This window comes from Ostrinia nubilalis, chromosome 2 (assembly GCF_963855985.1).
Source record: "Ostrinia nubilalis chromosome 2, ilOstNubi1.1, whole genome shotgun sequence".
Taxonomy (NCBI): domain Eukaryota; kingdom Metazoa; phylum Arthropoda; class Insecta; order Lepidoptera; family Crambidae; genus Ostrinia; species Ostrinia nubilalis.
The window spans coordinates 593,334-607,249 of record NC_087089.1 but is presented as its reverse complement, the minus strand read 5'-3'; the positions used below and the strand labels follow the sequence as shown (position 1 = coordinate 607,249).

Sequence of the window (13,916 nt, the reverse complement as noted above, 5' to 3'; positions counted from 1 at the left end):
AAGTGAAGTGCATTTGGACTCAAAATTGAAGTTAATCTTTGATGAGTTTCTGAATTAGTGAGTGATGCTGAATCACACATAAATATGTTAAAATTAAGTAATAAGTACAGCTTGTAAATAGGGTTGAATTTAATGTTGAGATATGTAGGTACTCCAACATCGAGAAGACAAGTAAAATAATAATTTCATAAAATGTATTTACTTATTTTATTTATTCATTAACTAAATTCTAATACATTATTTACAGTGATAACCTAGCAGACTCTGGCCTCATCAGATTTTTGTTTTCTTCTAAAATCTGCCGACATCTATCCATATTGTCAATTATGTGTTCCAGCTGCCAATGCTTCCTCAACAGTGCCACGTCCAGGGTGAACTTGCCCTGTCTGATGCACTGTACCCCGGTGCAGTGGGCAGACGTTTTCAGCTGTATGCCCAGATCGTGGACTAACGTCCATAGATAGTGGTCATACTCATTTACTGATTGTACCTCTGAAAAGAAAATTAAGAATCAATGATTTTCAAATATCACTTTCTATATGATCTGGTTTGGTGATAAAAAACAATGGCATTTGACCATTAACTATTGCACTAAAAATGTAATAGAAAAAAGATTTCATTATTTTAAGCAATACCTTAGTCATATTTTCTTACCTAATGTAAAATTTGGGGAGTCAAAGTGTACACACTTGATTCCATATATTATTGGTAATTTACTATGTGCTGGCCTTAGGAGGCCCTGAGAAGCCAATTCATATGTGGTTTGTGATTCCATGTGGAGGCCAGATTGTCTGAAATAATGTGAATACTATTAATTCTTTCTATAAATCCACACTTAACTGGAGAAAGAGTTTTATTTGAATATCATGTACTTTGTTCATAACTTCTCAATCTCATACATTACTTTGTTGTAACATGTACTGTTACTGAATTTATTGATACAATGCTCATTTTTTATATATTATGATCCTGTTAGCTGATACCTACTCATACATAGCCTTCTGATGTGCTGCCTGCATGTAGGCAACTATTCTATCTATCTTCTCCCTTGTCACATGACCATACGCAGATCGCTCAACGGTCTTGCCATTCCAGAAAAATGTATCTGTTGCCTTCCCGAGCTGGCCTTGTATTTTATATGCCCTTGTCAGTCTAGATGTGTTGATGAGGTATGTAAGTTTCGTGCCTTCATTTATACCTAGCACTGGAATGGAATAATGTAGGAATTGTTATGCTTTGAAAAATACAAATAGTTGTTTTTAATAGAAAAAAATGGGTATGATCACTAACATAAGACGCCACTACTGAAAAGGCCTAAATGTGTAGCCCAACTGCATCGTATGTCTTCCAGAATGTACCGCGGCCCGCAAACTAGTGGGTCATCAGCATAGTTGGGCACCAACTTTACGGTCATGGGCTCATTGGTAGCACCTACTATCTCCACCCGCTTTTCACGTGGACGGTCAGGCAGCTTATTAAGATCTGTAAAATCAATTGTTGATTATTGTTATGAGCTTTTTCAATGCCTAATTGCTTAGAAGAAAATGTTTAAAACTAACCTCTACACAAATTGGTTTTTATCGTGTGCTGTACTTGTTTGATTGGAACACATGAGGGTTTGTACACACATATAAGTCCGTTTAGAGTTTGGAAAGCAGAAGCAGCATTTCGAAAGTTAACCATTTTGTTAATTTACATTTTATTTCAAAATTCTAGATACGAATTACGAAAACACCTGTGTTTGACAGAATGATGAATGATGATGACAGTTTTCTACTATTTACGAAGATAAAAGGATTAAGTTAGGTCTTATAAAAAATAGGTTTTTTTGGTTTGATCAATAATTATTATTCTAAAACAAGACATCTGAGATCCCTCTGTAAACGTTTATTGAGGTTTTTTTTATTGAAATAGCCACGAAAAGCAGTTAAATGGAAATAGAAACGTCTATCAAATTAGTAATTTTTACTACCTTCATAAACTACTTCAAAACGTCAAATAACGTGTATGAAAGAGACAACTGCATGAGTAAAAGAGAAAACATACAAATAGATGCCAGCTCAAAAAAACCTGAGTTTTAGTAGTTTATTGTAGTAGCGAAATAGTTGCATTGTAATTTTTTTCATCATCAGCTTGTGCATCAGCTAATAACTACGGTAACAATGTTGTGCTTTACCAATTTGTTTCAATACAATTATTATTTGCAATAACTTTTTTCAGAAAATTTCTCATTGTTATGGTATGTATGTACAGTTGCACTTAGATTGGTTGAAAGTTCATGCTACCCATAGGCCCTGTTTGCTAGTTTTTTAATTAAAGATCATTTTAGTGGTACAAAAATTGCAAAAATGGTCGTATCTAATCTGTGGAATAAATAATAGAAGTTTCCAATCCTTAAGTTATGGTAACATTTTATATTAAAAAAAACATTGACACGACAACGAACGGTCTCTGTGGTCGCGAATTGCGAGGCCAGCAAGCGAGCAAGCAATGGCCGATTGATGAACATTATCTCGGCGGCTAAGGTATTGCGAGCCTGTTTTAGTGTTCCAATTAATTAAAATCTAGTAGGAAACATCTTGCGTGTGTTATAGACGATAGTGCAATTTATTGTGAAATATATTTGTGGTATCATTATCAAGAAAGTGGACTGAAATTTGTGTAGGTGTGAGCATAGAATTTTGTGTACTGCGATTTCTTATGAAACTTGTTATTGGTAAGTTATCAAACTATCCTTTCATTATTTGTGTTCAGTTTACTGCGCTATATGTCTATAAACAGTTGTTTCTTTGATTGTGTTCTTATTTCCTAAGTAAGTAATGGAACTTTTGTGGTCGTGCCAACCTGTTTCCAATGTATGGGAACATTCCAGCGTAGTGCCAATTTGTATTTAGCGGAGTCGTAGTTGTTTACTTCCTAAATAATAGTAAAACCTACTTCCTGTATGTTTCTCTATATTCCTGGTGCGTCTTTCCGTTCTATACATGGCCAGAACGCACCCATAGGAAACTGCTCGTGTATATTTCGGAGTGCCTGTTTGTAAATCGGTGACTCCAAACTATACACGAATTTTGCGTACTGATCGTGTATAGTTTGGAGGAGCTTAGTAAAAAAAGTCATCTCCAAACTATACTCGATTAGTTTCTACTACACCACTTACACTTGACTAGAGTGTGTTTAGTTGATATTGATTTAGTAAAATTCAGTAAAATATGGAACTATATTTAAAATTACATTTATTTGATATTATTACATAAAATATTATTATTTTACTGAATCTATAATAAATCTAGATTTTTAAAACTATTGTAAGTGGTTTTTGAAATTAAATTGATTAGGTAGATTTCAAATTAAATAACAATTTAATTAATATGAGAGAGAGTGAGAGAAGAAAGTTCAACGCGCATTAAATACAATATTATGCGAGACTTTAAATGCTAGGTTTGTATTGTCGGCCGTTTGGTGTAGTGGTTCGAAGTGGTAGCGGGTTCGATTCCCGCATAGTACAAACATTTGTGTGCATGAACATATTTGTTTGTATTGGACTGGGTGTTTTCTATGTATAATAAGTATGTATTTACAAAAAAAAGTATTTAATTATGTTTATATCCGTTGTCTAGTACCCATAGTACAAGCTTTGCTTAGTTTGGGACTAGAAGCGCAGTGTAAAATGTCTAAGGATATTTATTTATTATTTATTTTATTTATTAACTTTTATCTTAAGAACAAAATCATTTTGACATATTTCCATACCTACAATTGGTGAAATATCAGCCCCAAAACAAATATCTTTTCTATGGCAGAATAAGAAACACCAAAAAATCCTTTATCAAAACAATGACACGTGTCGTAAGATGATTCAATGTTTAAAGTAGACACGCAGATATGAATTAATCTATCTACTTATATAAATAAAAATGAATTGATGTTCGTTAGTCTGATTAAAACTCGAGAACGGCTGGGCCGATTGAGCTGATTTTGGTTTTAAAATGTTTGTCGTAGTCCAGGGTAGGTCTAAACGGTGAGCAAATACGCGCGCGATATTGTTCTTCTGTAACAGACAAAATTCCACGCGAGCGAAGCCGCGGGCGGAAAGCTAGTATGTAATAGAAAGAGAGGTCAATAAGTCAAAATGACTAGCATGCAACTACTCGCGTATAAATTGTAATCACGCACTTATTACAATACATACATGACTAGTCCGTATGCGTACTGGCGATGTATATTTTGGAGGAAGATAATTGACCTAAGTCACTACAAAGTATACGCGAGCAGTACGCAGCGTATGCGTACTGGTCGTGTATAGTTTGGAGGAGCTTAGTAAAAAAAGTCATATCCAAACTATACTCGATTAGTTTCACACCCTTGCGTTCTGGCTATGTATAGAATGGAAAGACGCATTCCTGGTTGCTTGTGTGAGTTACAAAAGTTTTAATGAGTTTTAATTGATTGTTGTTGTTGAAGTTTTTCTAATACATTAACTTAGTGAAGTATATTTACTTTCTACCTGTTGCTGGAGGTGTTATGTACTCGGTTTTATTAGTTTTGCATTTTTAGAGTGCTTTCATAATGTTTTTAGTTTTAGTGAAAGTAACTAAATAATTTAATTGGCATATGTATTAGAAAATAATTATTACATATTTTGTAACTAAATGTGTTTGTTATTTTAGACACTCATAACACATTCATAACCAATAAGAATAAATTATGAATAACAAACCTATGAGTAGGAATAATAAAAACAAGTCAAACATTTTAATATGGGTATTTATACTGTAAATTATTATGTTACTTAGATCAAATAAATTCAGTGCCCATCAACCTTTGAAAAAAAATCATCATTTACGGCTCAACAAAGTCGCAATCATCATAGATTCTCTTTCACAATTCAAAACATGCACTATCTCCACTTAGAAATAACCTTGTAACACTGTTATTTCTAGTTCACTAGATTAAAGTTTTGTAACATAAACTATTTTTAATTGACACAATTATGATTGAAAATTTCAGAATAAAAAAGAGATATTTAAACAATCTCGAAATAAGAAATGTTAAATAAATACTAAGTTTGTTCGTTCATTTCAGCCAATTGACGTCCACTGCTGGACCTAAACCCCCAAAACTAAGTAACGCATAGAAATACAAATATTTATTTAGATAACTACAAAGTCATCATTGACTAAATAATATTTCCTTATAATGAAATTTAAGACATTTACCTATTTAGTTCTACCCTTAAGATTTGTATTAATATTTTTTTTAAGTTTATGTAAAGCCATGGTGCTCTAAATTATACAACTTTAACATTAAAACACCCACCTCAGTAATATCAAAATGAATATAGTATTCTTATTGGGTTACCCTTTTATGTGATATTTACCCATTTAAAAATGTATTTTCCTATTAGAAAAAACAATAATTTAAAAACATTATGAACTTCTTTGTCTTGGTTTTATGGCCAGCTGTTCAACAATTTGTTTACTTGTTCAGTAGACAGGTATTGTAATTTTTCCCCTTTGTAATTTAATTTAATTATTCTTCATTTTTTCCATGAATTCTGTGCCACTTTAATTTAAGATTCAAATTATTTTGTATATTAAATAACTGAAATATGCTAGTTACTGCATAAATACTCAGGAAGGAGTAATATTTCTTTAAAAAAACATGGTAAAAGTCTTAGCAAACATGGATGTTGAATTAAAAAAAGAATAAAACAATACATTTTAAGGCATGCATGTTCTGACATTTTCATATTATGAGGAACAACCTTGATTCCAATAAGAAATCACATCCAAAACTGGTTTGATGTGTGTCTACAGATCAAACAAGTAACTTACACCTCTCAATATTTAAAAAGCTTCTGAAATAAGCATCCAGGCCATTTCCTTTATGAAACAAAACGCACATAAAGCTGGTCTGTGTTGATTTTTTATAGGTTAGTAGCTTTTTTCTTTGTAAAAATTACTGTTAACCTCTTGCTGGCCAACTACCGCCCCCTCGAATCGGCAGTCCGATGCTATGAAGTTATGAACCTTTGTGCTATAGTTATTTACGTATTATAATTATGTTGCTCAGGACAATCGGTTATTTGTTGAGCGTGTAAGGCCGCCTCGCGCCCGGCGATCACCTTGCACGCTGCGCTCGCGCACTGTCGTCACGCATCCTCCTCTTATCACCGCGAATACGGTCAATATTGATTAACTGATCATTTCGCTGCCTGTTTATTATTTCTTAAAAATACATTGTTATTGTTATGACTGCGATAATCAAATTAAATTAATGTACTAATTATTTCTTCAAGTTGTAGGTTATTTTTAGAATCGTCTCATGATTTATGATCCTATGTTAAGAAGAGCCTATATTTTTTACTGAGAATGTATTATTGATGCAAATAATTGAGTACTTACCTATTTTTATTAAGTCATCAAGTAGGTACCGAAGTTACTCATAGATATAGCATTACAATTATATGCTAATCACAGAACTTGGCATAACCATTCAGCCTACAATAACATTCTCGATTCAGCCCACATAACTCCAAAATTACCTATTCTAGCTAATATTAAAATGCAAATAGTAAGTTGTTGGAATTGTATTGTTATTGAAAAGTTAAACCCAAATTGGTATGTTTGCTGAATAGCCTAATAATACCTGGCAGCAGAATTACGAGATTTGGGTAGAAATATTTTATTAAACCCGCTAACTTTCTTTGTAAGCAAATATTAACGTAAAGACTGAAATACACCTGTCTGTAGAAGGGAGCATTAGCAGGCCTGTTCATCTCCGCGAGTTTACATCGAAAACAAAACACGCACGATGGCCCACCTACAGGATACTATTCGACAAGGCCTCACATACGAGCGAACATTGACTCACGCACGCGTATTCTTGTGTGTGATGGAAGAAAATAAAGAAATTGGTGTACTAAATACTGTGCAGTATTTAACTGCCTAAATAATAATAAAAACATAGAATGTACTTTTTTAAGTTGCCTCAAGACACTGAGAGGTAAATAAGTAGTTAATATTATTCATGATAATTCATGATAATTCATGCTAAATCATTTCCTTCGCCATTTTCCGCAGTTTGGCACCTCACGTCACATCATTTTACCGAAGTCAGCCCTATAGCTTCGGCGCAGTGCCGATCACTGACGTTTGTCAACAAAATGGTGCTTGACTCTTGAGACAGGCTAAATTACACCATATTGTTAATGACTTTGAGCATACATTTTTTTAAATACCTTCGCGAAGTAAAACTTCTGTACGTAGTACTTATTATTATTCTGTGGCATTAGGCAGTAGCTTGCCGCAATAACGGCGTCCTAAGATTTTATTAAAATATTGAATTGGTTTGTTCTTTAGTAATAATCTCACAGCACACGTCTTGTGTTACTCAGATAATACAATACGCAAGATAACATGAAATATCCCGTGCCTACCTTCACTACTCGGTATTACCTTGTTTAATAAAGTTTGCAAAAACATCCTCGTTTGGTATTCGGTCAAAAATAGGTGTAGAGATTGTTACTTCATCCAATTTATCTGTCTACACAGGATACTAAGCTATTTGTCGTAATAAAAACTCTCATAAAAAACTCATAAAACTCATTTATTTTTGCAAATAGGCTTTTAAAAAGCACTTTTTTTACACGTCCCAATATTAACCCTACCACTGCTTCTTATATCAAATATTCAGTCCCAATATTATGTACAGACGACAGCACCTCGAGATAAACAATACCTCGAGGTAATAGGTACCATTTTGCCTCTAATGAAGTTTAATGTGCTGTTGACTGTACCTATGTATGATCGCATCACAATAAAAAAGTGTGTATCTTGATTATAATGATTTAGACCAGTCTTTCCATATGTGCCGGATATGAGCCATCTTCACATGGACACGGTAGACACGGCACGGTAGTGCAGGGTCACGTCCGTAAGGAGAACTGAACTGGACGTTGGACACTGACACTGACATTCTCAGTGTCAATGTCTACTGACCGTCATGAATATAGGGCTGTTACAAAAAAAAATACGTATTGATTGTTTTTTCCCCTCGATAAGCCAACATACTTACTAACTTTTAAATAAATAAATAATTCAAGTAAGTTTGCCACAGCCATTTTTAGACTTACTAAGTAATATCAAATATCAATATCCTCATAGTGTGTGTTATCCGATTTATCAATATTAATTAGACGAGATCTACAGTACGTTCCTAAGCTTGGATCGTCAACCCTAATAGGATAAAGGCTGATACAGCCTGCTATACGGCTAGTAATTCAATATTGTATGTAAATCTAATTTTACTAATCATTAAGTAGAAGTAGCTAGATGTAGGTCTAGTATAGAAGTCTGCGGGAACACCGCACTTCCTAATTCACTTACGCGAGCAGTTCTTTAGCTGGAAATGGAAAGCTTCTCCTATTTCTGAGGATTTATCGAATTGCAACGATTTGTCTTGAAAAATCTTGTTTTTTAACCTAAAATGCTTTAGGAGTTGATTGGTTTTATTGCGAAAGATTTAGCAAACGGTAAAAGGACTCTAAAATTGATAATGCTGTACATTGTTGGGGCTTGCGCGTATTTTTTGATTTTAAGGAAAGGCTCTATTTCCTTGTCACGTACAATAATATACCTTCGACCTAAAGGTTTTTGTTTGCCAATACAATGACAAGGCAAGGCTTAGGGCGAAAATTGTAAGTGGTCAATTCACTAACAAAGAGCACTTGTGATAGCCGGCCCATTGTCCGAGCCCTTAACGCTGCAAAGTGTTTTCCTGTAGATAATATTGCTGGGTACAGTCGGCGTCAATAATGGCTACGGCTGTGAGTACATTTTCTTGATTTTGCTCTGTTCGTGTGGGCTGTTACTGCTGGCTATATGTGTTTGACAAGGCTCATGTAACCACCTTCCCCTAGCTATTCTTGCTATTTGTAATCCCACGCTCGTTGTAGCTAACATTGCAAGTATTTGACAACATTTCGAGTGATGTAATAATACAATTTTCGCCAGAGACAGAAAGATAGCTTTTCAATTTGTGTTCATAATGATGTGCCTGTGTATGGCAGATTCAACTTGGCCATTGTCTTTGCGATGTCCGGACTCCGGTGCCTTTCGTGCGGCATAAGCTTTAATACTGAATATTTTGAAAGTATAAAAACCGCGGCTGAGTGTACGATGAAAGGCGATTAAGGGTACGATAATTAACCTCGGTCTCAGCAGTTAGTGCCCGCGCAAGTAGGGCGTAGGAAAAGTGGCGGGACGACCTTAACACGGTTTTGGTTCCGATACTACACTTTTGTTTGTTTTTTGCACCTAGTTGTACTTTAAAAATATTGATAAACATGACCTTCAATTTCGTTTAGTCCGTATTTTAGACTTAAAAGATGCAGTAGCTCTTTTGGCTCAGCTTCATCTGGTACTGTTCCAGTCCAGTATAACTAAAACCTTCGGTATTTGGGTACAAAAAACATTTAAGTATCACATGATGCGCATTTGCCACCTTTGTCATCTAAATTATTTAAAATGCAGACGTGTGCTGACAAATTACCAACAATTTCTCACCGACTGAAACCGAGTCATTACTTTGAAATGCTTTACAATCCGCCAATTTGCACATCCACAATAGGATGACGGCATCTTCCGTGAGCCATAAATCGGTCTTTTGCTCCTCAGCCAAGGTCGCCAACCGCCAGAAAAACAAGGTCAGGCGCAGGTTCCAAGGTCTCCGCGACCGTTGCTCGAGGTATCGGACCCTACGTATTTGTCATACTGATCAATCACTTACGCGTGTGAGTTGGTTGTTTAATACTCGATTTCGTTGGCTTTCCTGTTAAACGCCTATTACCATGACCAGCAACGAATGCTTAAGACTTGAGACTAGACATTTCCGCTTCTTTATTTTCTGGAATTATCGCAAATGGGCCGCACTTTGCTAGCTCTGTACTACTAATAGTGCCATTAGGTCTCGAGACGTCGCTTGTAATTTTATGACCGTCATTTGTTCTAAGAGTTGACGAAAATGTAATTCCGCAAGTCGTGCTCGTAATGACCTTTAAGGCATAGTTCTGCAAAAGCCATAAAACAGTTTTCATGCGGAATAATGCGAATATTTATGTTGTCCAGGCTACAAACAAATCATAAGCAAGATAGACGTACTTGTACTATCCGAATCATAGCCGTTTGCAAATATTTCAGAGCATTAATAATCTGGGGGCACGGCAGTGCCCCCACCAAGTCGAGCAAAAAAGCGGCACGGCCGTACCATCCTTTTCTCGACGAAGCAATTCAGGCCATTTTCGACTGCCTGTAACTTCGTTGTGGATAGAACTAGAAGGCTGAATTTTCATTAGCTATGCAGGCATTGTAAAGACACGGTATATTTAAAATTTCATTCAATTTGAACCAGTAGTTTAAGAATTATAACGGGTCAAAGTTACTTAATTTTGTCACTCACTGACTCACTGACTGACTCACCGATCATCAAAATTCTAAGGCACTTCTAGCAGACCTAGAAGCTTCAAATTTGGAATATAAGTAGTGTTTGGTGTATGAATCAAGGAAAAACTAAAATATTTGGCAGCACGGTAGTGCAACCGCCAAGTCGAGTAAAATTTTTCAATTTCGGTCCAGTTTTCTAGATACATAACTGCTGTCTACAAAATACAAAAAGAAATGAGATTTGGGGGCACGGTAGTACAACCGCCAAGTCGAGTAAAATTTTTCAATTTCGGTCCAGTTTTCTAGATACATAACTGCTGTCTACAAAATACAAAAAGAAATGAGATCCCATCAAAAACAATACTTGTCAAAAAAAACAAGTCTCGCAACTCAGTTGTTCTACGGTAAAAAGTTGTGAGATCCATGTAATACCAAGTCCAGGCCAGGAAATCTTTAACGTTTTACATAAATATATTGACTTGGCCATCGCATGAAAACACGTGTAAATTAAATTATTTAGTGCGATGGCCAAGTCAATAATTTATGTAAAACGTTAAAGATTTCCTGGCCTGGACTTGGTATTACATGGATCTCACAACTTTTTACCGTAGAACAACTGAGTTGCGAGACTTGGTTTTTTTGACATTTTAAATTTACAGGATCTAAATATAAATAAATCACTTACAGACTTCTAAAAAGTATGCAAATTTAAAAACTCCCAAACAAACTTGAGCAGCGTACCTACGAACAACTTTTTATCGTTATTTATTTACATAACTCCGTGCGATGGCTAGTGGTAGCATCTAATAAAATTGATGTGAATTAAAATAGCTTCATGGTTATCATACAAACAAACTATTATTGCTACTCACACAATCCAAGAACATTAACCAATAAAGTAGTTCCGTAACTAAAATGCTCACGAAAACATTTAAACCGATGCTTCCGTACTGAAGCATAGCTGCTATTGTGTAACCAAATATATTATTAAAAGTCTTAGACGGAAACAATGCTATTGCAAATAATTGCAATACACAAACTATAATAAATCCCTCGCAAATACATGACGTTGCTAATTCAAAACATAATGAAAGTAAGTACATAATTCGTGAATCCTGGGTATAATAGCCACCAATTTGGAGAATTATCTGCGATTATTGTCACGGACGTCTGCTTGGTGTTTGCGAATTAGCAGAACAAATCATCTTCTTTGCTGTTTGTAATTACGTTCAACTGAGAATACCTAAAAAAACATGAGCACTTTGAGTCACCTATCCATTCTCGTCGCCATTTACTAATAGACTGCTTCTGATACCTCCTGTGATTACACTGTGATAAATCAATAACATAATTGAAATCATTCCTCTTTGCTTCGGTCCTTGCCATCCGGCAAGAATACGGCTTTTCGGTAATCATCACCTAGATTTTTGATCCTTCTTTTAGACTGCAAATTAGAAAAAAAATATGATTCTTTAATTAGAAATCCATTGTTTATGCTACTAAGTACCTAAGTAAAGTAGTAATCATAGAGCTGTCAAAAAGATTCGCAATACGGAGGCACATCTGCCTCAGACAGTTTCCATTAGAGACCAGAGCAAAAACCGGTCGCGTTACGGTCAGCGGACGGGGTTTTTCTCAGCAGGCGCTGGCAGGGTCGCCTTATCGGCGCCCGCGCAGTATCGGCGGTGGGCGTATCGGATCGGCGTAGCTAAATGTGGCACGTGAAATCAATTATGACTGGATGCTTCAATGATTTTTGCATGTGTGATTGTCGTGTGGTGATAGATGCTATTTGGAAAATCAGGGTTTCTTCTTTTGCGGTGATATGAATGATTATTGTGTGTGTGTGTGTTTAAGTGAAAACTATCGACTTAAAAGCGAGGGTCGAGGGGAGCAGACTGAAAAATGTGTACTGCAATCGCCTCTTTTGTGGTATTTAGCACTGAAATAGTACATTCTTACTGTGCACGCAATCGGACAGTCTAATAATTATTTGAGGGCGCTTGCGCGAAGCTTGCACCACTAAGTGAGTTGTAACACGGCACACTAAATACAACCTGATTGCACCTGCAAGCATGTAGGTTTCTTGCTTTCAATTGTTTTCAGCCACTCACTCACGTGGGCACTAATGAAATCCTTTTTTCGTAGTACAAAATCTATGAGGGTATCTGCAAACTGTTGCTATAGGCCGATTCGTTTTGCAAATCAAGTGTACAAAAGAATGTTTCGGTTGCGTTTTTGCTTTGAATTTCTTCAGTTCGAACTCATGATGTTTTCGTGAACCACTGACAAATCAGCTACACGATTATTGAGTAAAAGTATTAATTAAATGTTTTACTTATTACTAATATTTTTTTGTTGGTGTTGATTTTCAGTCATTATGTACCATAATTCTTCGACTGTTGTTTTGACTGATTACAGAATGGTGTAAGGAAACTTATTACCCTTATCAATCAATCCAATAACACTTGATAGCTTATCAGCGCAAAACAGTCGGTTCATTGTTAGTTTATGTATTGTTACATATGTATTAAGAACATTGCACAAAAAAGTGCGGAACAGTCGTGTAACTGCCAACACCAGCAACGTAGAACATTCGGGTTTGATAACTGAACCACGTCGACACGAATACAAGCTCGTAGCGAAGCTAAAAAAATATTGCGTCGCACATGATGAACAACGTATCGAGTTATAAAATTATTATGTTCTAAAAAAGTATTTTTCTAGCCTCATGGCGAAGATAATTTTATAATAGTACTTATTATTTTTTGGAAAGTTGGGATACACCTTTTTTCAGGGCTGCGAAACATGATTCTGACTCTGATTGTTGCCATAAGACCGCATGCTACGATCATTTTTGTCATTGGATTCGCCAAACTTTGCTCTGAAACGTGGATCATGGACAACGAAACAGCACACGGTTCTACGGATCGAACTCTAGTATCAGCAGCTATTACAGTTAACTTTCAGTATTTGTCCGTGAATGTGATGCCAGCGGTTTGCGACGAGACGACCGTCGTCTGCTCATTGTTCACCGGACACTTGAGCAAACTTGCGCACACGCATTGTGTCGCGGACGCGCTGGATCGAGTCAACACGTAATTGATCATCGAATTGTTGCTACACGACCTCGCTTTAACGAGCCGTTCAACGTTTTGCATTATTCCGCTTTAGAAACTCTAAACACGTCGTTTGTGTGCCTAAATAAATATCAATAGGTTTTGCGGATTTTTTCTTTGTAAAATTATAAAAGGCTTGTTCGTCGCTTTAGCAACTTCATGTAAATGCATCTTAACTAGCATTTTAAAGATTTGGTTTCGCAATATTTGATTTTTAAGACTTCAAAGTCAGTTTTCAAATACAAATGTCAGTTTAAAATCCAATACTTGTGATGTAAACCAATTTTTGGTGCCGTGTGGTGACGGCAGAGTAGAATACATTTGTCACCAACCCCTACTCTTCCCGCGGGTG

General features: G+C 35.7%; 2 protein-coding genes across 2 annotated transcripts in view; one reads left to right on the top strand and one right to left on the bottom strand.

Moving 5' to 3' along the window:
• Positions 1 to 193: 193 nt before the first annotated feature.
• On the bottom strand, positions 194 to 1,745 carry LOC135085845 (pseudouridylate synthase TRUB2, mitochondrial). The gene is made up of 5 exons (XM_063980633.1): positions 1,560 to 1,745; positions 1,291 to 1,482; positions 988 to 1,204; positions 655 to 791; positions 194 to 492 (listed from the first exon to the last, which is right to left on the bottom strand). Exons 1-5 carry the CDS (start codon positions 1,681 to 1,683, stop codon positions 242 to 244), a joined length of 921 nt encoding a protein of 306 aa, XP_063836703.1. The 5' UTR covers positions 1,684 to 1,745; the 3' UTR covers positions 194 to 241.
• A 696-nt stretch (positions 1,746 to 2,441) lies between these two features.
• The window catches only part of LOC135077913 (early estrogen-induced gene 1 protein), a 94,209-nt gene continuing 82,734 nt past the window's right edge, over positions 2,442 to 13,916 (top strand). Inside the window, exon 1 of the mRNA XM_063972447.1 lies at positions 2,442 to 2,716. The gene's annotated coding sequence lies outside the window, so the exon portion shown is untranslated. The remainder of the gene's footprint in view (positions 2,717 to 13,916) is intronic.